The 26,429-nt window shown below is 37.6% G+C and overlaps 1 protein-coding gene and 1 pseudogene across 1 annotated transcript in view; one reads left to right on the top strand and one right to left on the bottom strand.

Annotated features, from left to right (window-relative positions):
* Positions 1-26,429, top strand: part of ACBD6 (acyl-CoA binding domain containing 6) — a 218,666-nt gene that overhangs the window by 64,602 nt on the left and 127,635 nt on the right. Inside the window, exon 4 of the mRNA XM_004027995.5 lies at positions 10,594-10,676. Coding sequence (XP_004028044.2) covers positions 10,594-10,676 — 83 coding nt within the window. The remainder of the gene's footprint in view (positions 1-10,593; positions 10,677-26,429) is intronic.
* On the bottom strand, positions 4,862-10,297 carry LOC109028245 (voltage-dependent anion-selective channel protein 1-like; annotated as a pseudogene).

The following is a 26,429-nucleotide window of genomic DNA, read 5'->3' on the forward strand; positions in this document are numbered from 1 at the left end:
CGATACATGCTATAATATAGATGAGCCTTGAAAACATTAAACCAAGTGAGAGGCCAGACATGAAAGATTACATAGTGTATGACTCAATTTATATGAAATATCCAGAATGGTTAAATCCATAGAGACAGAAAGCAGATTGGTGTTGCCAAGGTTTTGGGGGAGAGGGGTATGGGGAGTGACTGCTTAGTGGGTTCAAGGCTAAAGGTTTGGGGGAGAGGGGAATGGGGAGTGACTGCTTGGTGGGTTCAAGGCTAAAGGTTTGGGGGAGAGGGGAATGGGGAGTGACTGCTTAGTGGGTTCAGGGCTTTTTGGGGGGAATAACAAATATGTTGTGGAACTAGATGCAGTTGGTTGCACAATATTGTGAATGTATTAAATGTCATTCAATTGTACATGTTAAACTGGTTAATTTTATGTGAATCTCATGTCAATACAAAAAGAAGTAAACGTGAAATAAAGACTTTTCAAGGCTGGATCTGGTGGCTCATGCCTGTAATCCCAATACTTTGGGAGGCTGAGACGGGCAGATCACTTGAGGTCAGGAGTTCGAGACCAGGCTGAACAACACATTGCAACCCCATCTCTACTAAAAATGCAAAAATTAGCCGGGTGTCATGGTGGGCATCTGTAATCCCAGCTACTCTGGAGACTGAAGCAGGAGAATCGCTTGAACCCAGGAGGCAGAGGTTGTAGTGAGCTGAGATTGCACCACTGCACTCCAGCCTGGGCCACAGAGTGAGACTTCATCTAAAAAATAAAAATAAATAAATAAAAACTTTTTCCAAATAAACAAAAGCAGGTAATTCATTGCCAACTGAACTGAACTATAGTAAATTTTAAAGGAACTTCACATGAAAGGAAAATTATATAAGATGGAAATTTGGACCTCCATAAAGGAATGAAGAGTCCTGGAAGTGCTAAATATATGGGTAAATTTAAAGACTTTTTTTAAATTTTAAAATCTCTTTAAAAGATCACTGAACTTCCAGTTTCAGCCTCAACATGTGAAGAACCTGCAAGTTATCACTCCTCTCCTTAACAATAACAGTAATCTGACCAAACTGAAAATCAAAGACTGTTCTAGATCCATCAGAGATTGAGGTACCAGTTCAAACTGCCATCCCCAAAACTGGAGAGACAGGTGAATACAGAGAATCATAACCAAGATAACAGAAGATGCTTGGGCCATAAACTGGTAGAAACACTTCAATGGTAATGGATGAATTGCTTGAGGCTGAGTGTGGACTAGGGAGTCAAAAACTCCTCCCCAGTATTTTTTTTTTTTTTTTGAGACAGAGTCTTGCTGTGTCGCCCAGGCTGGAGTGCAGTGGCGCAATCTTGGCTCACTGCAAGTTCTGCCTCCTGGGTTCCACCATTCTCCTGCCTCAGCCTCCCGAGTAACTGGGACTACAGGCGCCCACCACCATGCCCAGCTAATTTTGTTGTTGTTTTATTTTTAGTAGAGACGGGGTTTCACCATGTTAGCCAGGATGGTCTCGATCTTCTGACCTTGTGATCCACCCGCCTCGGCCTCCCCCAGTGCTGGGATTACAGGCGTGAGCCCCCATACCCGGCCCCTCCCCAGTCTTAGTAGGGCCTTCCACTTTGGTAGGTTTTATCTCCCAGAATCCCATTTACGGTAAAGATTCAAGAAAAATCTTGTGTTTTGGGCCAGGGGAAGGAGCATATAGTTAACACTACTGAGTTAAATACCAAAAATGGTTAAAATGGTAAATTTTATGTTTACAACAATTTAAAATTTTTAAAAAGAAATGAGCTATTAGATCATGAAAAGACATGGAGGAACCTTAAATGCATAATGCTAAGTGAAAGAAGCCAATCTGAAAAGGCTGCATACTGTATGAGTCTAATCATTTGACATTCTGGAAAGAGTAAAACAAGGCAGTGAAAAGATCACTAGTTGCCGTGGGTTCAGAGTATGGAGGAGAGTGGGGAGGGAGGGAAGGGTGAATAGGTAGAGTACGGGATTTTTAGGGCAGTGAAACTATTCTGAATGGTAGCGCAGTGGTGGGTACATGTCATTATATGTTTGTCAAACCCATAGAATGTTCGATACAAGAGTGAACCCTAATGTAAACTATGGACTTTCATTAATAATAGTGTATTAATATAGACTCATCAGCTGTAACAAATGTGCCACTCAATGCAAGATGTTAGTAATGGGGGCAGTGGATGGGAGAGTTGTATACATGTGAGAGGTATGAGATAACCCTATTTTTTGTTCATTTTTCTGTAAACCTAAACTTGCTTTAAAAAGAAGGCTAAATAAAAAAGAAAAAAGAACTATACTTATTTTTTTTGAACTGCCACATAACTCTTAATTAGTAGTCTTTATTTCACAGCAAATAATTACCAAGTGGACCATAGCTATCTCTTCCCAATTGTCTATTTCACTTTAAGAGAGTCAATGAATGGCGCCAAAAGAAGCTATGATTGTCTCATGAACAACCTTTTCTTCTTGCTTCTTAAATGGTTATGTCCTTTGCCTATTCTATTTAAGACACCCTGTACCTTAAATAGAGTAGGCAAAGGACAGAAACATTTTAAGTTCTCTAACACAGCAGTCCCCAACCTTTTTGGCACCAGGGACTGGTTTAGTGGAAGACCATTTTTCTGCAGTAGGGATTAGGGGGCCGGTGTTGGAGGGGGATGGTTTCAGGATTAAACCATTTGACTTCACATCATCAGGCATTAGATTCTCATAAGGAGTGCATAACCTAGACCCCTCACATGTGCAGTTCACAATAGTCTTCACAGTCCTGTGAGACTCTAATGCTATTGCTGATCTCACAGGAGGTGGAGCTCAGGTGGTAATGCTTGCTCAACCGCCGCTCATCTCCTGCTGTGCGGCCAGGTTCCTGACAGGCCATGTATTGCTACTGGCCTGTGGCCCAGGGGTTGGGGACCCCTACTCTAACATTCTGTGCATACCCTCATCATAGGGCCTTTGCACTGGCTTTTTCCTATGGCTGGAACAGTCTACTCCAGATATCTGCAAGACTCACTTCTTCACTTCCTTTGTCTTTATTCAAAGGGCCTTCTCTAGAAGGCTTTCCCCAACCATCTTATTCCAAATTATAACCTTGTTCCTGGACCTGTTTTTTTTTTTCATAATACTCTTTAGGTTTTAATATTGGAAAACTTATTCATTTATTGTCTGTCTCTGTCAGACCTAACCTGATTTTTGTGTGACGATTTTGTATCCTGCAACTTTGCTGAATAACAGATTGGGTGGAATCTTTAGGATTTTTTTACATATAAAATCCTGTTGTCTGTGAACAGATAACTTTACCTCTTCCTTTCCAATTTGGATGCCATTTTAGGAAAAACTTTCAAACCGTGTTTTTCCTCTGCTCTCATACCACTACAACAACAGAAGACTTCTGTGACCAAATACATGGGGATTTCTCCCCAACATTATGTGAGCAGTTCTGCAGCAGACACCAACTGGGTATCCTCCTAATCAGTTCTGACACTAGGTGCCTAGAGATAGTGTCAGATTCCACAGGTTGAGGACTCAGTCCCCAGGACTGCCTCCCACCCCTTGACCAGTCACAAGCCCCGGTCTCCAGAATTTCTTACCAACTGGCTTCAAGTTGTGGTTCCCATGACCCCCTCTTTGGGTTCAACCAATTTTCTGGAGTGGCTTACAGAACTCAGGGAAACACATTTGCCAGTTTATTATAAAGGATGTTACAAAGGATACAGATGAAGATGTCGAGGAAAAAAAGCCAAACTGCAAAGTATTTGAAGAGATTTATTCTGCACCAAATGTGAAGACCATGACCCATGACACAGCCTCAGAAGGTCTTGAGAACATGTACCCAAGCTGATGGGGTTACAGCTTGATTTTATATCCTTTAGGGAGATATGATAGCATTAACATTGGCCTGGATACCATCTTGAATAGAAGTGATGAGAATAGATATCCTTGCCTTGTTCCTGATCTTAGAAGGAAAGCTTTCAGTTTTTCACCACTGAGTATGTTGTTAACTGTGGCCTTTTCATATATGGCCTTTATTATTTTGAGGTAGTTTTGTTTTTGTTTTTGTTTTTTGAGGTTTCAATATTTTATTCAGGTTTTTTTAAAGTGATGTTAATTACAGCATTTGAAGGGGAGGATCTAATTCCACACAAAATGGAAGACTCTAAAATGTACCCATTAAACTGCTAAAAAACAAATTGAGTGGTGAGAATACAACAGAAGTCCAATTTAGATTCTGAGTGTTGTCACCATGTGATTACAATCACACAGACACTTCTAAGCTTATAGCTGGAGCTCCTGGAAGCTATTTCATACTCTGGTGCAAGGGCAAAAAAACACAACGCAAGAAGGAATAAGTCCTGAATTATTGGCTTTATCATGTCCACCCTCTCCACCCCAAAATGGCACAAAAGAATCGTGACCACACCACTCTGCAGAAGTTTTGGTGTAAAAGAGGTGACGATGAACTGGGGTGGGAACAGGTCATGAAGATATGTCTAAAAAAAATCCCATTCAGGTGAGTTTGTACACACCATCAAGTAGTGAGCTTCTCATCAATTAGGGTTAGATAAACAGGGTTCGATTCTCAGGAAATCACAATTTCTTTCATTTACTCAATATGAATTTACAGAGTGCCTACATATTATCAGCTTCCACTTGCAGCCATTTCTAGATAAAAAAGAAACCTGATATCTCAAAGGGGCCACCAAGTTACCCCCAAGTCTACCACTGAAAGGACCTTTTTTGGAAATGGTTTTCTTTTGTACCTCTGAAAGGGTAACATCTTAAAGCTGAATCATCTTTAACCTGGAGGTCTAACATATTTAGCAATACTTGCATTCCAGACATACAACATTAAACGATACAGTAAATTCTGAAGGTAGCTATGCTGCAAAATAGTTTAAAATTAAACAATTGTACAGTATTCATTTATGCTTGAAATTCCAGGCCTAAACTAAGCTTGTGGCCACCACCATTGACGTTCTTGCCATCCAGAAGAGCTGACAGTGTCAATTTGATACCTGGTTTTAGGGTCTGAGTGTATCCTAAACCCATCAGGCTGGAGTTATTCACTTTAGCCGAGAAACAGCTGTCAGAGTCAGTCTGATACTTGGCTGCTATTCTGAAGTGCATGTTACTGTTTCCTGCTGCCCAGGTGAGATTGACAGCGGTCTCTAACTTCTTGTTCACCTTCTGGTAAATGGAGCTGCCAAACTCTGTCCCGTCATTCATATTAGTATGAAGCTGGAATTCATAAGTCTTGTAGCCAACTGCAAAGTTGCTCTGGGTTACTCGGGACTTTGCAGTCTCAAAATTCATCCAGGCTGGGCATGGTGGCTCATGCCTGTAATCCCAGCACTTTGGGAGGCCAAGGCGGGTGGATCACGAGGTCAGGAGATCGAGACCATCCTGGCTAACGGTGAAACCCCGTCTCTACTAAAAAAAAAAAAAAAAAAAAAAATTAGCCAGGCGTGGTGGCGGGCGCCTGTAGTCCCAGTTACTTGGGAGGCCGAGGCAGGAGAATGGCATGAACCCAGGAGGCGGAGCTTGCAGTGAGCTGAGATCCTGCCACTGCACTCCAAGCTGGGCGACAGAGCAAGACTCCGTCTCAAAAAAAAAAAAAAAAGCATCTGGTAGCCGGCCAGCCAGCCCTCGTAACCCAGCACCAGAGTACCCCAGATGGAAAGGCCAGCAATGTTGAAATCCATGTCGCAGCCCAGGTTAATGTGCTTCCGCTTGTACCCTGTCTTGATTTTAACCTTTTTTTCCCCAGTGTTAGGTGAGAAGGATGAATCGAAGGTAAGCTTCAGACCATGTGCAAGCTGACCTTCCACGGTAATCTCGGTGCCTAGTGTATTGTCGGTGTTCCATTTCTCTGTAAACGTCAGGCTGTACTCAGTCCATCTGTACTTGGTTTACAGACTGCCCATGACTTTGGTGGTCTCAGTGTTGGCTGAGCCTGAGCTTGTAAATTCCAATTCATTCTCAGATTTTGTTTTCAAATCAAGCCAAATCCATAACCCTTGGTGAAGACATCCCTGGCAGATTTGCCAAGATTGGCATTCGTGGGTGGCACAACCACCTTCTGCTTAGAGGCATTGGTGGCAGGCTCGGTTGCGGCTATGGCCTGTTGAGGTAGTTTTACTCTATTCCTAGTTTATTAATACATTGGTTTGGTTTGGAAAGACAGGACAACTCGAAGCAGCGACTTATCATAGGTAGATTCAAAGATTTTCTGATTGGCAGTTGGTTGAGAGTTAAGTTATTATCTAAAAGCTTGGAATTAATAGAAAGGAATATCTGAGTTAAGGATTTGTGGAGACCAAGGTTCTTACTATATAGATGAAGTCTCATAGGTGGCCACTGTTAGATGCAATAGATGACAATTGTTTCCTATTCAGATCTTTAAAAGATTCTTCAGATCTCTCAGCTAATCTCTTTAGGATCAGAAAAAGACCTGGAAAGGGAACAGGATTCTTTACATAATGTAAAATTTCCCTTTTAAGAGATGGCTTTGCAGGGCCATTTCAAAATATGTCAAATATATTTTGGGATAAGATATTTTGATTTCTTCCAGGGTCTGCTCTCTGTCATGTGATACTATACTAGAGTCAGGTTGGAATTTGATATCTTATTGATACAAAGAGTCTTTTTTGTCAGTTGTGAGATCTCTGTTTTAATGTTAATGCTGGTCAGTTGTTCCTGAATGCTAAAGGGAGGAAAGTATAATGAGGCATGTCCAGACCCCGACTTCCCATCATGGCCTGAACTAGTTTTTCAGGTTTCTTTGGAGAAACCTTAGCTGAGAGGAGGGGTTCATCCAGATGGTTGTAGGGCTTAGAACTTTATTTTTGGTTTACAAGGAGATGTGTAGGGTGAGGCATGGAGGAAGGGACATGGCGCTTTCATGATCTCTCTGGGCATGCCACCCTCCAGGAACCTCCATGTGTTCCACTATCCCCAAGCTCCCAGCACCCATTCCTCTTGGGTTTCATGATGTCAGTATTCCTTCCCCTAGGGTATAGGGCAGGACACTCTCTCTCGGGATTGTGACCCACAATCAGAAAGGGTAACTTGGGGCAGGTAAAAGGAGGGCAGGAGAAAGTCCCATAGATTCTCTTTCCTGAGGCTTGCTCCTGAGGCCTGACACACCTAATTATGTAACAAAAGACTGTAACAAGGGCAATAGGAGTTAGAAACCAGGAACCATGGACAAAAACAAATCTCTTTTGTGCGCACTCTCTCACTCTCGCTCTCTCTCTGTACACACATACACACAGCATAACACCACAAATGCCTTTTATTTCTTGTCTGATCGCTCTGGCTTGGGATACCATCTTGAAAAGAAGTGATGAGAATGGATATCCTTGCCTTGTTCCTGATCTTAGAAAGAAAGCTTTCAGTTTTCCACCACTGAGTATGTTGTTAGCTGTGGCCTTTTCATATATAGCCTTTATTGTGTTGAGGTAGTTTTATTCTATTCCTAGTTTATTTAGTGTTTTTATCATGAACACATGTTGAATTTTGTCAGATGCTTTTTCTGTATCAATTGAGATGATCATGTGGGTTTTGTCCTTCATTGTATTAATATGCTGTGTTATATGATTGATTTTTGTATGTTGAACCATCTTTGCATTCCAGGAATAAATCCCAGTTGATCATGATGTATAATCCTTTTAATGTAATGTTAAATTCAGTTTATTAATATTTAGTTGATTTTTTGGATTAATATTCATCAGGGATATTGGTTTTAGTTTTCTTGTAGTAGTTTTGGCTTTGATATGAGGATAAGACCTCATAAAATGAGTTAGAAGTGTTCCCTTTAATTATTTTGATGTTTGAAGAGGATTGGTGTTAATTCTTTAAATATCTGATAGAATTCTCCAGTGAAGTGATCTGGTTCTGGGCTTTTCTTTGTAGGGAAGTTTTTTTTTTTTATTACTGATTCACTCTCTTTCTTGGTGATAGGTCTGTCAGATTTTTAATTTCTTCGTGATTCAGTCATCATAGATTGTATGTTTCCAGGAATTTATTCATTTCTTCTAGGTTATCCAGTTTTTTGGCATGTAATTGTTCATAGTTATCTCTTATGATTCTTTGTATTTCTGTGGCATTAACTGTAACATCTCCACTTTCATTTCTGAGTTATTTGACTATTCTTTTTTCTTAGTTAACCTAGAATAGCTCATTTCTTTGTGTTGCTGAATAATATCCTATTTTATGGGTGTATCATTTGCTTATTAATCTATTTAAGGACATATTGGATTTTAGCCATTCCAATAGGTGTGTAGTGGTTTCTCATTTTTGTTTTCATTTGCATTTCTTTAATGACATGATGTTTAAACATCTTGTCACTCGCTTATTTGCTATCTCTGTATCTTCTTTGGTAAGTTGCCTATTTAGATCTTTTACTCATTTTTCATTGGGTAACTTATTTTCTTAGTGTTGAGTTTTAAGAATTCTTTGAATATTTTGGATACCAGTCTTTTATTAGATATGTGTTTTGCAAATTTTCTTTCAGTTTATGGCTGGTCATTGCATTGTCTGAACAATATCTTTCACAGAGCAGAAATTTTCAATTTTAATAAAGACCTACTAATCAATTTTTTTCTCTCATGGATTATAATTTTTTTTTTTTTTTGAGACAGAATCTTGCTCTATTGCCAGGCTGGAGTGCAGTGGCATGATCTTGGCTCACTGCAGCTTCTGCATCCCAGGCTGAAGCAATTCTTGTGCTTCAGCCTCCTAGGTAGCTGGTACTACAGTCACGCACCACCATGCCTGGCTAGTTTTTTGCATTTTTAGTAGAGGTGGTATTTTGCCATGTTGGCCAGGCTGGTCTCAAACTCCTGGCTTCAAGAGATCCACCTGCCTCAGCCTCCCAAAGTGCAGGGATTATAGGTGTGAGCCATTGCACCTGGCCTGTCATGGATTATACTTTTGATATTGCATGTAAAAAGTCATTGCGAAACCCAATATCACCTAGATTTTCCGCCGTGTTACCTTCTAGGAGTCATTCTTTTTTAAGAAGCTATGCTTGCCACTTCATACTTGGTTCTATCTCTATTTTTTTTCCTTTAGTATCCAGTTTTCTCATTTTTAGTTTTATTTATTTAGTTATCATCTCGAGCGCCAAGTATGTTTTAGTTTTATCCTATCAATGGAACATGTATTTGGAATATAATTGGATTAAGTAAAATAAGTTCTCCCTTTGTACATGTTCCTCAACTTATAATGAGAATACATACTGGTAAATCTATTATAAGTCAAAAATATCATAAATCGAACCATTGTAAGTTGGGGATCATCTCTACTTTTTTTTGGCATAAAGAAATACATTATCTATCCCAGAAATTCTTCATAGCATTTATTCTCTAAAAATGGCCCTCAGAGCACAGAGAAATCTGTCATTTACCTAGTGCTTCTTGTTTGCTAGCATCATACTAATACACTTTATATACTTTGTCATTTAATCATGTTAATAGTTGTCGTCTATGATTTTATAACTTTGTTTCTATTACAAGTTGATAACTGACTTGATTCATCTCCTCAAAAATTTACAACATTTTTTGAAACCTTAGTTCCCCCAGTAGTGTTAGGAACAGATAGAATATGCTATCTCCGGGGAAGGGGGTCTTTTTCCTCAGCCCAGTGATCCACAGACTGAAACAAACAATTAAAAAAAAACCAAAACTCGTACTTCTCTTAAGTACTGAAAAAATGTATATGGGGATTGACTGTATTTTATTTGAAGTAAAACTAGGCTTTTTGCAGTCAAATTAAATAATAATGTAATTTTGATTCTAAAGGAATATTTATGTCCGGAATCAGAGTTTTGACTTTTGCAGGGTGTCCTGTACTAAACGCTGTCAATACATGGGGTTTTGCAGAGGTTGCACTTTGATCCTTGCAGACAGTATTATCCAGGTTCATTGCTTCCACATTACATGTTTTAGAAGAATCTTATTACTAAATTAATTTTACTCTTGTGTGTTTTGAGAACATAGAGGGGCAAGACGTGTTGAATCCTTGAGTTTGGAAAGTATTTCTGTGCAGTTTGCTTCTTTTTTCTTTTATTTGAGATATAAACCTCCTTTCCTATCCCTCTTCTACCTTTTCTCCTTCCTTTTTTTTTTTTAACCCAAAAACATTTTCTTTATAATTAAATTTGAACTTTTACTGTAATGTAGCTTCTTATTTGGGAACTTTTATTTTATAAATCTAGATACGATTTTGCTGATCACATTCATGTCTGGGATTTATTTTTCTTTTTCTCACCTGAACATCCATATTTACCACATTGAACATCATCTCACAGTCAGCTAGGAGAATTGTTTTTTGGTGGCTCCAGAAGGCTGTACTGGAATACCTTAGATTGCCAGCCAGGTACCCATTCCACTCCTGTGATGACCTGAGAATCCTATTGCCTTTCTGTTACCACCTTAAAAGTTTTACTAGGGTTTGAAGAGATGGTTGAGGGTAAAATCCTTAGTCTTTCTTAGCAAAATAACATTTTGTAACTGATTTAAATACCTATCGTTTTAACCCATTTGTCTTTTTTTCACTTTTTTTTCCCCTTCCCACAGATACCAGAGAAGAAAGGAAAAGAAGCAAATACAGGTTTTGGTGGGCCAGTTATTAGTTCTCTATATCATGAAGAAACCATCAGGTAATTTCTCTTCTGATCTTTGATAATAGAAATATATATGCCTGTGTGTGTGCATGTGTGTGTATGTATGTGCTTATGTATGTGTATATGTGTACTATATATTTTTAATCCTGAAATCTTCAATTTGTGAAGCATTCCTTCTTAACATGAAACTGATTTGGTGGTATTTGCCAGCAGGACAATAAATGACAAGAAATAATTTTTTAGGTGTATAATCTTTAAAATCAATTAAATGTCTGAACCAGTGCCAGATAAGTCTGAATAAGTGATAATAATTACTTTTCATTGGTGTCTAGTGACAACTGTCTCATTCAGTGACTTTCCCCACACAAGTAGTTGGTGGGACAAGATGTTGTGTCTCAATCTAAAGCTAAGGATTTTTGTGTTAATTTTCCTCAAAATACTATTATTTATTTTAAATATTTTAATTTTTTAATTTAATTAAAAGTTAATTTAATTTGCTCTAAATTAAAAGTAATTTTGGAGTATAAAATGATACAGCCACTGTGGAAAACGGAAGTTTCCTCAGGAAGTTAAAATAGAATTACCATATGATCCACCAATTCTGTTTCTCAAGAAGCAGAAACAAGAAAGCAGAATCTCAAAGACATATTTGCACACCCATGTTCATAGCAGCATTCTATACAGTAGCCAATAGGTGGAAGCATCTGTTGACGGATGGATAAACAAAATGTGGTATATACAATGGAATATTATTCAGCCTTAAAAAGGAAGGAAATTTTGACAGCTGTTGCAACATGTATGAACCTTGAGGATATTATGCTAAGTGAAATAAGCCAGTCACAAGAACACAAACACTTTGCGATTATACTTACATAAGGTATTTAGAGTAGTCAAACTCACAGAAACAGAAAGGATTCAAAAATCAGAGAGACAGTAAAATGGTGGTTGCCAGGAGCTGGGGGTAGGGGAAATGGGAAGTTGTTTAATGGGGACAGAGTTTCAGTTTTACAAGATGAAAAAGTTACGGGGATTGCACAACAGTGTGAATATACTTAACACTACCGAACTGTATACTTAGAAATACTTTTAGCTTTTAGTTTTTGATAGTGAAGATCATATTTTACCCATCTTTGCATTCTCACTATCTGAGGAAGGCCCCCAAACTTAGATCTTCAGTGAAAGTGCTCAGAACTTGGGAGGTAGCCACAGCTGCTTCCCTTGAAGAGCTGATAGTTTAGTGACTATTGCTTATGTAGAGTTAGCCTAAGAGCCCTATTGTAAGACAGAGAGCTGCTGGTTTGTTTCTTCTGTGATATGCCTATCCTCACCTCTTTCTCTTCAGCAATAAAAAATGTATAGGCCATTTTTCTTTCCTAGTTAGGTAAATAAATTGAGATAGTTTCTTGACTTTCCTTTTAAAAAAATTACTAAGCTTAAGTTTCTAACAATATCAGTCACTTATCTGTAAATCATAATGATCTTTATTTTGTATGCCATTTTCCTTAAGGGCTCCCATACTCTAGTATTTTTAAAAATGACAAACTGAATACATTTTCTTTTCAAATGTCTGATTACGTGACTGATCACAGCAGCCCTACAGAACACGAAGCAAATCAAATGTACTCCAGTTGTAGTGAGAGTAGAAATCCTGAGATAGAGTTAAACTGTATTGAAAGGGTTAATCTTCCTTCCTTTATCCCCCACCCAATTGCTAGTGAAGTGATTCTTAGATTTAAATCAGTATTTAGAATTTTGACAGTGATGAACAATGACAAAGAATAATACAGTTTATTTTTGTAGAGATTTAAATTCAATTCAACACACATTTATTATGAACCTATAATGACAGAAAACATTGTGAATATTTGTGCTTTTCAACTTCTTCACTTTTGAATAATATGTTCTTACTACTTTTGGCATTTTCATGAAAGTATGTTTAATAAATATTATTAATTGAATGAAATATGAACCTTTGTGGACAAAATTGGTTAGACTTGGCCTTTTTTTCATGAAGTCTTCAGTAAGTGTTAGTCTTATGATATCATCTAAATCTTCATATTCTGAACATATTGTTAAGAAAGAGTAAGAAACATGAATGTGAGCAAGCCATTGAAAGCTGTTTAACTATTACAAACACAGTAATTTTGTTACTACTACAGCAGATCAGAAATTACAGCAACTAATCATACTCTTGTATTGGGAGAGTTCTTTTTATAGTGTAGAATTCCATTATAACAAATTAGGCCATAATGAAAATTCGTTGTTTTTTGTTTTTTGTTTTTTTTTTGAGACAGAGTCTTGCTCTGTCACCAAGCTAGAGTGCAGTGGTACGATCTCGGCTCACTGCAACATCTGCCTCCTGGATTCAAGCGATTCCCCCGCCTCAGCCTCCTGAGTAGCTGGAACTACAGGCGCACCACCATGCCCAACTAATTTTTGTATTTTTAGTAGAGACAGGGTTTCACCATGTTAGCCAGGATGGTCTCGATCTCTTGACCTCGTGATCCACCCGCCTTGGCCTCCCCAAAGTGCTGGGATTACAGGCGTGAGCCACTGTGCCTGGCATGAAAATTCTTATGTACTGAAATGTTGGATTATTCCAGTGAAGAGCCAGATGTAGTCCCTGTGGTTTCTTACGTATCAGAATGCAATTGCAACAATGAAAATGGGTTATTTCTTGAAGTTATGTAATCAAATTATGCTTGTATTTTGGTGAAATATATCTGGTGTTTTATTTTTCTAAGAGAAAGTTGTGCTTTAATTGATATTAATTGCAATTTCTTGGCAGAATTATGTTTAACTGAGGCGAAAGTGACAGTAGGTTTTAGAGTTTTAGAAGCATCAAATGGTAGACTTGGATGAAAGCAAAAATTCTTTTCTATGGAACTGTTGTTTTTAAAAAAGGACATAAAATAATGTATTTTGAAGGTTTGTTTTGATACTTTATAACTCCAGATTTTTTTACATTTGTAAAGATCAGGCAAATCAGTATCTAATAAATCCATTTGGTTAAGTTTGGGTTCCATTGTTGTGGCAGCTTTTCTGACGAATGTGTATTGTATAATAGATGATGAGTTATGAGTTTGTTTTAGTTTTAAGGTAAATGTTCTTGAGCCAAGGGCCAGTGGGGCCAATTCTGAGCTTGCTTCCTGCTTTCTACTCTGTCATAGAAAGTATCAGTATAATGTCAGAGGTTCAGATCTCTGTGTTAATATTGCAGAGCTCTGACATCAGTTTCTCATTCTGAAGCAAGTTAATTGTTCTGTAATATAATTGAGGGGGTGTAGGGGGATTCTAATTAGGTACAAAAAATTATGGAGCCAAACCGCTGGCATTCAAACGCTAGTTCCACCACTTACTAGCTGTGTGATCTTGGGCAAGTTACTTACCTGTAAAATGGGGATAATTATAGTACTTGTCTCACTTGATACTTAGCAGATTATGTGAATACATAGACATCCTCGAACAGTACCTGGTGCAAAATAAGTTACTGTGTAACTGTTAGCTTTTATAAACAGTATTGTTATTCGGCAGAGGGAGTCCCTACAGAGGAGCCAGGAGCTGATGTTAGGAGCTACAATAACATGGCATTCTGGTTATATAATTAAATGCAAGTTGTTTGCTTTTGCAAAAGAAAATGGAAAACAAGGAAGGGAGAGCCAATATTTTTAGAACTATAGAAACGAGTGTAACAAATCTTATAACAGGGAGTAACCTCTGGTTTTGCGATCAGCTGTGTTTTTCATTTATACTGCAGATGGGCAGAAAAAGTACTGGTTAATAAGCATAGGGGTTTGTAGAGTAAGATGATTCTGCACTACATATACAAGAAATTGCTTCTGGTTACTTGCATGCTTCAAAGGTTTGATCTAGAAGTTTGCACATAAATTGAGAAATTAGGGTAAGAATTAAAAATGTAGTAAATGAAGATTGAACAGTACCCACACCACCCTGCAATAAGATTTGGTCCTCCCTGTTATATTTTGTAGCTTGATGTCATGTAATCTATTAGAATTTTATTAATTCTGCTTACACAGACAGCCATCTGGATCTTCTCTAAGCAAGACCAGTCCTAGTATACAACTGAAATGATTGATGGGTTCTGGAATTGATTAGTTGTTCTGTGAGACAAATGAAGTGTTTTGGCAGAAAATACCAGAGGTTGCTGCTTGTGGTCAGACACAAAAGCCTGTAGAATTTCAAAGAGATGCTTTAATCATTGACTTATAAAGTTTCCATTTTTAAACAATAATGGATTTTGAAAATATTTCCCAAATATCTTTTCATTGGCTGCTGTCTAGTCCTGATTATAAATGGAAGAATAAAAGTATAAAAATTAGAATGAAAGTGATTGTTTTATGCTTTAATTTTGTATTCTTGGTGAAATATGAACTAACTTGGAAGTAGCATAAAAGCCTGTCATGCATAAATTATACTCTAAAATTTTCCTGAAAGAGATATGATTGGAGAAAAAGCTGTAACGTGTATAGTTTTATTGTAAATTACTTCTAAAATCAGATGTTATAAAATTCTATTTATTTATTCAAAGCTTCACATTGTTAGATTGCAGCCTGTTTTTAACAAATCTACTTAAAGATTCTTAAGCTTCAAGAGTATGTGTTCTACATATTTGTGTTTTAAAAAATGAATATTTGGATTTTTATGCATTTAACAGGCCGTCATTCTGGAACACCACTATCCTAATGATACCACTGCCTTTAGCACCAAAAAGCTTCCCTCCATCTGTTTGGCTGGTGGTAGTGTAATACTTCTCTATTTCACCATGTTGCCTATGATCAACATTGTGTTAACACCTTGGTGATAGGTGATAAATTGGATGACATATGTCTTGTTAAATTCTGGTTATTCTTTGAGGACTACACAAGTGTGTATAGGCAAGTGGGCAACTCCCCCTGGAGAATCTGACTGCTCAGAATGAACTTGAGTTATGGATTTATTCAGCCTGTAAAACCTCAGCTGGCATAAATAATTGAGAAAGCAAAGGTTTGTCTTTGGTGCATACCTCAGGGACTCATGGCTCCCTTCCTCCTCTCTACCTCCCTTTCTTATGAAAATGATTCCAGTTGCACTCCTAGATAATAACACACCAAGCAATTAAAAGCCATGGGTGGCTGGAGAGAGGAGAAAAGGTTTAGTTAATGAGCTTTTCCTCTTCCAGTGCCCATGAGAACCTCAAGAATGACAAGGCGATTAAAGAGAAGAGATAATTATAGATTATGTGAAAATGGGTCCCCTGGGACATGTGGGTCTTGACATAAACAGTAACTGTTGTAAGAGTCTCCTGGCTCTCATGTTCACCCTTTTCTAGCGTGCTTCATTTACCTCCTGTGTGCTCAGTGTCATGATGCCAACCAAGCATGTACACAAATCTAGCCCTTTCTGAACCAAGGGTCATTCATCAACTGAAACCATCACCTTTTCTTCCTCTCTGTTTTCTTCTTTTTTCTTCTCCTCTTCCTTTTTCCAGTTTTGTTCTCTCTTTCCTGTCTACCCCATCTAATTTTTCTTTCTCTTCTTCCCATATCCTTATCTGTATGTGGTACCTACGAAATGCTTGTTTACAAAATTTGGTGTGTGTATGTATGTGTGCATATATAAAGATATATAGAGGTGTGGGTATACTGTATCCATTACAGTAATGAGAAGCGGAATATGCATTACAAATAATATGAACAGGACCCCTTACCATCTCATCTAATGCCAGTTTTCCGCTCACCCCCTTTTTCACTCTGTTCCAACCACATTGGCTTATTTTTTTCCTTGAAGTTCTAATTAATATTTATTAGATTAATTGACACTTACATAGGGTATGAGGAATGACCTCCAGCTTACAACATATGCTGAATTCTTAAGATAATAATAATGAGTTAACATTTATTGACCATTTATTATATGCTAGTATAGTAACCATACTATATGTATTACTTCTCTTAATCTTTAGGATGACCCTATTAAATACAGATGCTATTAATATTCTTTTTTTTACAGATAAGGAAACTGAAATTCAGAGAAGTTAGCTTACTTGCCCAGGGTCACATAGTTAGTAACTCTGCTGTTAATTACTGTGCTATGCTGGCTCTGGAAATGTTTGAGGAATCATAATCTCTAGTTAATGAAATTGAGTCTGATAGTTGTTACTATTTAATATGGTGAGTATCTTCAGTTAAAATTTTTAAAATAAAATTTCTTTTCCATTTAATGTTTTAAAAAAACGTACTTTACTGGTAAAATTGGAGACTTTGGTCTTTCATTTATCAATGTACTGATGATGATATTTCCTTTGGATCGATTATCTTACTGATTTTAGACTTACCTTAATGGTTAAGAATGAAACTCAGCTCTGTAGAGACTTTTAGGAAAGCGGATCTGTGCTTTTTCTGATACGGCAACTGATTTTCCAGAGATTTATTAGAACTTAACTACATTTTATGTTATTGGCATTTAAAGTATCAGAAATTTTCAGTCAAGTTTGTTTAAGGTTAAGCAGCTTTTAAGGGGTGAAAATACATTTTTAGTAAATGGTGTCTTTATAAGTTATGGTTATGTAACTTCTCCAGTATAACTAATTATCTGTAAGAAATATCTGGGTCATTGATTTTTTCTTTGTCAATACTTTATTGAAAGATTGTGAGAAAAATACATAAAAATATATGTAGTTTTATTTGAAGGGACCCTTATCAACGTAAATAGTATAACAAATGGAAGTTTCAATTTGAAGGCTTTAAGAATTTTCTAGACCTAGAACTAAGTACCTTGCATATATTAATATAATTCAGTCTGAAAATAGTTATGTAGTAGAAGAAGATGTTGCCATTATCATATAACAGGAAGGGGGAAAACTAACTGGTTTGTTTCTATAACTGTCTGAAATCAGTTGCAGATATGGCACTGTGAGTGCAGGAATTGTGATTCAAAATATAATTTCTGCTCAAAAAACACAGGTTGTGACTGCATAGGTCCACTTATACGTTGATGTTTTTCAGTAAATACATTGGAAACTTTTTTGGAAATTTGCAACAATTTGAAAACACTTGCAGATGAACTATGTAGCCTAAAATATCCAAAAAATTAAGAAAAAGATATGGCATGAATGCATAAAATATATGTAGATACTAGTCCATTTTTTCATTTACTACCATAAAATATACACAAATCTGTTATAAAAAGTTCATCACAATGTAGGCACATAAACACTAGCGGACCATATCTGGTGCCATTCTCAATCCAGAAAAATGTAAAAAAAAAAGCAAAGATGCAGTATTAAATCATAACTGCATGAAATTAACTGTAGTACATACTATACTACTGCAGTAATTTTGTAGCTACCTCCTATGGCTAGTGTGGTGAGCTCAAGTGTTGCTAGTATCCACTTAAAATGCCAAGACACTAATCATCTCCAAATGAGCAGTTTGTCCCTCCAGTAAACTGCGTATAACAGTAAACAGTGATCTCTTATGGTTTTTGAGTATTTTATCATTGTATGTAGCACTATACTCTAAACCTTGAATAACACCATGAGACCCATATGAAGTACCACTAGTGATGCTGGAAGTACTCCCGAAAAGCAGAGAAAAGTCATGACATTATAAGAAAAAGTTGAATTGCTTAATACGTATTGTAGATTGAGGTCTGCAGCTGTGGTTGTCTGCCATTTCAGGGTAAATTAATTCAGCATTAAGGACTTCTGTAAAAAAGAAAAGGGATGGGCCAGGTGTGGTGGCTCACAGGGTGGCCTTGGGAGCACCTTCGAAGGCCAAGACGGGTGGATCACCTGAGGTCAGGAGTTCGAGACCAGCGTGGCCAACATGGTGAAACCCCATCTCTGCAAAAATACAAAAATTAGCCGTGAGTGGTGGTGTGCACTTGTAATCCTAGCTGCTAAGAAGGCAGAGGCAGGAGAATTGCTTGAACCCGGGAGGTGGAGGTTGCAGTGAGCCGAAATCATGCCACTGCACTGCAGCCTGGGTGAAAGAGCGAGACTCCATCTCAAAAAAAAAAAAAAGAAAAAAGAAAAGGGAATTCATGAACCATCACCGCAGCCGCACTGGCAAGTACAAGAACCTTGCACATTTTGTGCAATATCTTTTTATCTCATATTGTAAGTTCAGCTTTTATGTAGGTGTAGTATTGCTATGGGAAAGGCATACTTAGAGACTCTACTATGATTTGAGAAAAAAGTCATTCTGTGACAAAGCAAAAGGAAGGTGAAGGATCTATACCTGGAAAATGTAATGCCAGCAAAGGATGATTTGATAAGTTTAGAAAGAGGTTTGACTTTAGAAAAGTCAAGATGATAGGAGAAACAGCTTCTTCTCACCAAGAGGCAACAAATAAGCAAATTTACAAGAAAAAAAACATTAGAAAGTGGGCAAAAGACATGAACAGACACTTTTCAAAAGAAGATGTACATGCAGCCAACAAACATATGAAAAAAAGCTCAACATCACTGATCGTTGGAGAAATGCAAATCAAAACCATAATGAGATGCCTTCTCATGCCTCTCTTTTAGTAACAGTCAGAATGGCTGTTATTAAAAAGTCAAAAAACAACAGATTCTGGTGAGATTGTGGAGAAAAAGGAACACTTTATACATTGTTGGTGGGAGTGCAAATTGATTCAACCATTGTGGAAGACAGTGTGACAATTCCTCCAAGACCTAGAGGCAGAAATAACATTTGACTCAGCAATCCCTTTACTGGGTATATACCCAAAGGAATATAAATCATTCTGTTATAAAGTTACGTGCATGCATATGTTCATCACAGCACTATTCACAATAGCAAAGACATGGGATCAACCTAAACACCCATCAATGATAGACTGGGTAAAGAAAATGTAGAATACTATGCAGCCATAAAAAGGAACAAGATCATGTCCTTTGCAGGGACATGGATGGAGTTGGAAGCCATTATCCTTAGTAAACCAACACAGGAAGAGAAAACCAAACACCACATGTTCTCACTTGTAAGTGGGAGCTGAATGATGAGAACACATGGACACATGGAGGGAAACAACACACACTAGGCTCCTTGGGGAGTAGGGGGAGGGAGAGCATCAGGTGGAACAGCTAGCTAATGGATGCTGGGCTTAATACCTAGGTAATGAGACAGTTTGTGCAGCAAACCACCATGGCACCTATTTACATATGTAGCAAACCTGCACATCCTGTACATGTACCCCGAACTTGAAAAAAAAATCATTGAGGAGAAAGGATATCTATTTGCATGAACAGGTGTTTAATGTAGACAGAAATGCCATATTCTGGGGGAGGAAAAAATGCCACAAAGGATATTTATTAGTAAGGGAGAGAAGCAAGCACCAGGATTTAAGGCAGGAAGGGATAGGCTACCTCTGTTTTCTGCAAATTCAGGCGGGTTTATGATCAACACTATACTTACCTATAAAACTGCTAACCCCTGTGCCTTGAAGGGAAAAGGTAAACACCGTCTTCTGGTCTTTTGGTTGTACAATAAGAAGCCCCGGACAATGAGAACCCTTTTTCTGGATTGGTTCCATTGATTCTTTTTCCCTGAAGTCAGGAGGTACCTTTCTAGTAAGAGACCGCCTTTCAAAGTTCTTTCAATATTGGACAGTTTGCCAGCCACTCAGAAACTCATGAGTTCAACACTGAAGGCATCTACTGCAATCTACTGGCTCCCAAACACAACATCTCTAATTTACCCTCTAGATCAGGGGGTTATAAGGACCTTTAAGGCTCATTACACATGGTACTCTATGGAAAGGATTGTCAACACCACGAAAGAGAACCCTGGTAGAACATCATGAAGGTCGGGAAGGATCCATTGGAGATGCTGTCATTATAGAAACGGCGGTGAAAACCGTCATGCCTGAAGCAATAAATTTCTGCTGGAGAAAACTGTCTACATGTTATATGTGACTTCACAGGATTTACGACAGAGCCAATCAAGGAAATCATGAAAGATTGTGAGTATGGCAAAAATGTGTGGCAGGGCAGGGCAGAGAGTTGGTTTTAAGATATAGATCTTGAAGAAATTAAAGAGCTAATAGACACCACACTAGAGGAATTAACAGAAGACGACTTGATGGAAATGATTGCTTCCAAACCAGATAGATATGATGAGGAACAAGATGTAGAATAAATAATGCCCCAAACAGATTGACATTAGACAGTCTTGCAGAAGCGTTCTGATTATTTAAGACTGCTTTTGACTTTTACTACATGGAGCCTTCTATGATATGGGCACACAAACTTAAGCAAATGATGAAAGGATTGGTACTGTATAAAAACTTTTAGAGAAACAAACTAAAAAGGGAGAAATTGTGGTGTATTTTCACAAAGCTACACTGAGTGTGCCTGCCTCACCTGCCACCTCTTCTGCCTCTGCCAGTGCTGAGACAGCAAGACCAGCCCCTCTTCAGCCTGTGAAGACAACAGGGTGAAGACCTTTATGATGATCCACTTCCACTTAATGAATGTATATTTTCCTTATGATTTTCTTAGTAACATTTTCTTTTCTCTAGCTTACTTTATTATAAGAATATACTATATAACACAAATAAAAATTTATCAACTGTTTATCGATAAGGCTTCAGGTCAACAGTAGCCTACTAGTAGTTTTTGGGGAGTCTAGTTACATGCAGATTTTTGACTATGTAGGGGGTCAGTGCCCCCCACCCTCCATGTTGTTTAAGGGTCAACTTATACGAATTCCTTTGGTCATTCACTAGTCCATTGGGTACTGTGTATTTTGAACCTACCTTATTACCTCCTTGATTCCTGCACACCGTTATTTAAATACCATTATAAGAAAAACATGCCATCATTTAATTGTAAGATGCTGCAAATTATAAGATTCATAGGAGATGTTAACATGAAAAAAATTTGCATTTAGAATCAATGAAATATGACAAGGTAATAGTTTCCAAATGTCTATTTGTCATCCAGGATTTCAAGAACAATATATATATTTTTTTGAGACGGAGTCTCGCTCTGTCACCCAGGCTGGAGTGCAGTGGCGCGATCTCTGCTCACTGCAAGCTCCGCCTCCTGGGTTCACGCCATTCTCCTGCCTCAGCCTCCCGAGTAGCTGGGACTACAGGCGCCCACCACCATGCCTGGCTAATTTTTTGTATTTTTAGTAGAGATGGGGTTTCACCGTGTTAGCAAGGATGGTCTCGATCTCCTGACCTCGTGATCCACCCGCCTCGGCCTCCCGAAGTGCTGGGATTACAGGCATGAGCCACCGCGCCCGGCCTCAAGAATGATTTTAAGAACAGCACAACACACAAAAAAACACTTTATTAAGTACTTTGTTTTGAAGGCTAGACTTCTTACGTGTGGTTACTGCCCAAGCAATGTTTTGCCTCTTCCAGGGATTAAACCAAGGTTTTTCAGAAAGGAGGTACTATTTGCAAGATTTTACCTGAGGATCATAGTATAGATTCTCATTTGTTGTCTTTGGTAAGATTGAGAGTCAAAAACAGTATCCTACAATGTGAAATCAACATCTGTAATTTTAATTAGATATTAATTAGAAGTGGGGGTTTTCAGTGTGCTAAGTATGGCAGCCATGACTATTTAATCCTTGATTTAGGATTTGATTTTACCTATTTTGCTTCTCGCAGATAAGTCTTTTTTTTTTTTCTTTTTTAAGAGACAGGATCTTTCTCTGTTGCCTAGGCTGGAGTGGAGTGGTGTGATTACAGCTCACCGTAACCTCAAACTCCTGTGCTTAATTGATCTTATCACCTTAGCTTCCCAAATAGGTAGGACTACAGGCACTCACCACCACACCCAGCTAATTTGAAATTTTTTTTATAGAGGTAGGGTCTTGCTGTGTTGCCCAGGCTGGTCTCAAACTCCTGGGCTCAAGTGATCCTCCCTCCTTGACCTCCTGAAGTGCTGGGATTATAGGTTTGAGCCACCACACACTACCCCATATAAGTCTTAAACGAGCTTCACTAAACACCTTTGAGTAAGAATAGATTCTTTTTTTCAGGGAGAAAAACATCTGTAAGTAAAATTAATATATGCCTGTATGATTGTTTTATATTTATAAATTAAAACATACTTTTTAATCTCAACTTATAAAATATTGATGGTTTCCTCAGATAAAGATTATATAAAAATTGTATTATTTATAAAATTAAGATTAGATATGTGAAAGATTATATTAAAAAGAATCAACATTAGACTTTGAGTTTTATATTTGGCATATACAGAATGTTGAAAAACATAGTTGAAATCAGTGAGATGACAGCATTATTTTCTAACATTATATTTGAACAGAATACATTTCTTTGCCTTTCAGATCAACAACTTCTGGCCATACATCCAACAAGTAAATCAGGAACTTAAATTCCTACAAAGAAGTAATATTCACTAGCAGTATGACTGAATTTTGGAAGATAGTGTGCAGTGCCAGCTTTTATCCTAGAAAGACTACCTCCAAAGAAACTTCACAGAGTGGCATTTTTGGTGAATTACCATTGATCAGAGTCCATTCTTCAACCTCAAAGATGTAGAAAAAAGATCCATAGATCAAGCAGACCCTTAGAAACAGAGTAGGAATAATAAAATTGGCCCAAAACTGAGGTGTAAACTAAAATGCTTGTTTGCTTACCAAAGGGACTATGTCTTTGTAGTGATTGAAGTGCTGGGTCCCTCCTTTCTGAGAATTGAGGAGTCCAGAAAAACAGATTAATAGTTAAATGATTATTTGTGAGCATAAAAATAGAGCCAGGGAAAGTGTATCATTTTGAGGATTGCCTTAGCCATGGTCCTAATGAGACCTCATGAACAAACTGTCTTTCTCCAGATAAATCACTCAGAATGCTTTTTTGCCTCCGTCTTTTGGTTATACTTCCTGAAGTATACTAACTATAGTAAGGAGAGAGGTGTAATGCCTCTCCTTTACAAACGAGGAGAAGAATGTTTGAGCAGAGGGAATGTGGAAAAGGAGAATGGTAATGAAATATTTGCCACAGGAACCCTTTCAGGTAGATCAGTTTAGTAAAGAATACATTTATCTAGAAGTTGAAGAGCTGGAAATTGAGTCACTTAAAATGATCTATACCTGCATATCTCTTTAAAGGAGTTTATGTACCCTAGAGCCCACAAATACACATTCCTTAGTTTGAGGAATTATGGCATTTGTTTTTATCTTTGTAGATATTGGCTTACTTTCTTTGGATTTTCATTCAGCAATAAATACTTATTCATTGTCTATTTACTAGAATACTGTGTTTTATATCTGATTTCCAGTTGCTTAGTAAATATATGAATTGAATTGAATATTTGTTGAACGTGCCTATTAAATAGATTTCCAAGCTAGTTCCTTCCATAATTTTTGTAGCTAAATGGACTTTATATGTCTTGCCATGACACCTATTTGAAATATTATTTTGATAAGAAAATGCCATCTGAGTAGAAAATGGTACAGATAACATATTTAGGAATGGGCAAGGATCTTCCTGTGATTGGGTGAAAAAGCCGTACTTAAACACTATCCCTCTTTCCCATAGAGTGTGCTCTTATATTTCAAAAGAATGTCAAAACCAGTGATTATTCCTTCAGGAATATAAATGTATTTGCTGTCAATTTCAGAAAAAAGTTGTAGTAACCTGAAGAAGAGACTTTCTGTTTTGTGCTAGAGATAACATGGGACATCCTTTAGGGTAGCATCATAAACATAACTCACAGTCATCTATAGATAATGAATATGATAATTTTGAGATTCACAAAGAGAGGGAACAAGATACCTGAGTAAAAAATCAAGAAAGGAAAATAAAGATATGGAGAGACACATTTATTTATTAAAGGCTCTACTGTGTTTCATAATGGTTGGATTCATTTGCATGTTATTTTATTTCAAATAAGCATGGATATAGTGGGCAAGATTGACTATGGAAGGCTGTATTGAGCTCTTAGAAAATGGTAGAGGGAGAAAGTTTGATTTATACATTGTACATAATTTTGTTAGGGGGCAAGAAAGGAAATATGGAATGATATTGCTGTAGATGTTTCTTCATTTTGGCCACTAGATGGTGACATTGTATAAAAACAGCTTGGTTGTAGAAGGTAAGATACTCAAAATTTGGTGTGGGATTGGATAGCTGTATTTAACAAGTAAGCCCAAGAGTGTCACTTAATTTTTTTATATTCGTCATTCAGCCTTGTAGCGCATTTTTGGCGAATTTATTGAACTTCTCTTTTTGGTATTTAATTTATATGTGTATACTATCCTGAAGTATTTTGTTAATATCTCTGTGCCTAGCATATTTGGTGATGATAAACTATATACGATAAACAAATACTTAAACAAATGCTACCTGCCCTCCAAAAAATTCACATAGCAAAAAAAAGCTAGTTGATATATTTGATGTGTCTAAGAAACATATTTAAGATACATTAAACAAAATAGAAATTTATATGTGTTTGTACTGTGTTTACTTTTTTACCGCTTACAACATAGGTATACATGCACATTTGGAAGTTGGACTCAGGAAGAGGGGCCACTCCAAAGGTCCTCTCATCTGTGAATAACCTTTACATATTACTGGGTATGCGTAACCCACATGCCAAGGATCCTTCTGCTTTCCTTTCTGTGCCCTACCACCAACTTCCCATTATTTTCCAATTCAGAAACAATTGGCGAGTAGCACTGTAGTATTGCTATGACTTTAAAAGACATAGTTCTTTCTGTAACAGTTGAAGTTGGTGCCTCTTGAATTAGTGGGTTTTCTGTTACTGGATTGGAAGAAAGTAGGTCCCTATTATCCTTAAGTTGGAACTCTGAAGGTATTCTTTCATAGACATGGTGTTTTTTTTGCGTGTGTTTGTTTGTTTGAGACGGAGTCTCGCTCTGTCACCCAGGCTGGAGTGCTGTGGTATGATCTCGGCTCACTGCAACCTCTGCCTCCTGGGTTCAAGTGATTCTCCTGCCTCAGCCTCCTGAGTAGCTGGGATTACAGGCACATGTCACCACGCCTGGCTAATTTGTGTATTTTTAGTAGAAACGGGGTTTCACCATGTTGGTCAGGCTAGTTTCGAACTCCTGACCTTGTGATCCACCCGCCTTGGCCTCCCCAAATGCAGACCTGATGTTTGTTTTTGTTTTTTTTGTTTGTCTGTTTGTTTTTTGTTTTTGTTTTATTTTTTTGAGATGGAGTCTCGCTCTGTTGCCCAGGCTGGAGTGCAGTGGCGCGATCTCGGCTCACTGCAAGCTCTGCCTCCCGGGTTCACGCCATTCTGATGCCTCAGCCTCCCGAAACATGGTGTTTTTAATGGTGGTTAAATATGGCTAAAGTGGTATTATTTGCAGCTCTACTTTTTAAAATCAGAATTCTCTTTTCTGGGGTTTGACCTCACTTCTTATTTTCTTTACAGAATAAGTGATCGAAAAAGCATTTTCTCTTCTGTTTAACAGGGCCTCTTCAAGTGACCATATAGTCCTATTAAACATGATTTCTTAAAACCTACTTCATTTTCTCTAGCTTTGAAGCAAGTTGTTTCTCCTCTTCTGTTATAGTCCTTTTTAAGGATCCAACTTTTACCTTATGTTAATCCTGTGTAGATTTTTGTCATCCCAACTATACTGTTTGGGTCCTAAAGGCAAACTTTCTTGCTTAGCCTTTTATCTGTTATCAACAAATTCTTGTCCAGTGCCTTACATGTAGTAGGTGCTCAATAAAATACTTAAGCGGCTTAAAGAACACTTAGATGGCTGATGCTAAAGTAGTGTCTTTTAAGAAAATTAGCTATGACTGGAAATAACTTTCTGTATG

Source organism: Gorilla gorilla, chromosome 1, assembly GCF_029281585.2.
Source record: "Gorilla gorilla gorilla isolate KB3781 chromosome 1, NHGRI_mGorGor1-v2.1_pri, whole genome shotgun sequence".
Classification (NCBI taxonomy): Eukaryota; Metazoa; Chordata; class Mammalia; order Primates; family Hominidae; genus Gorilla; species Gorilla gorilla.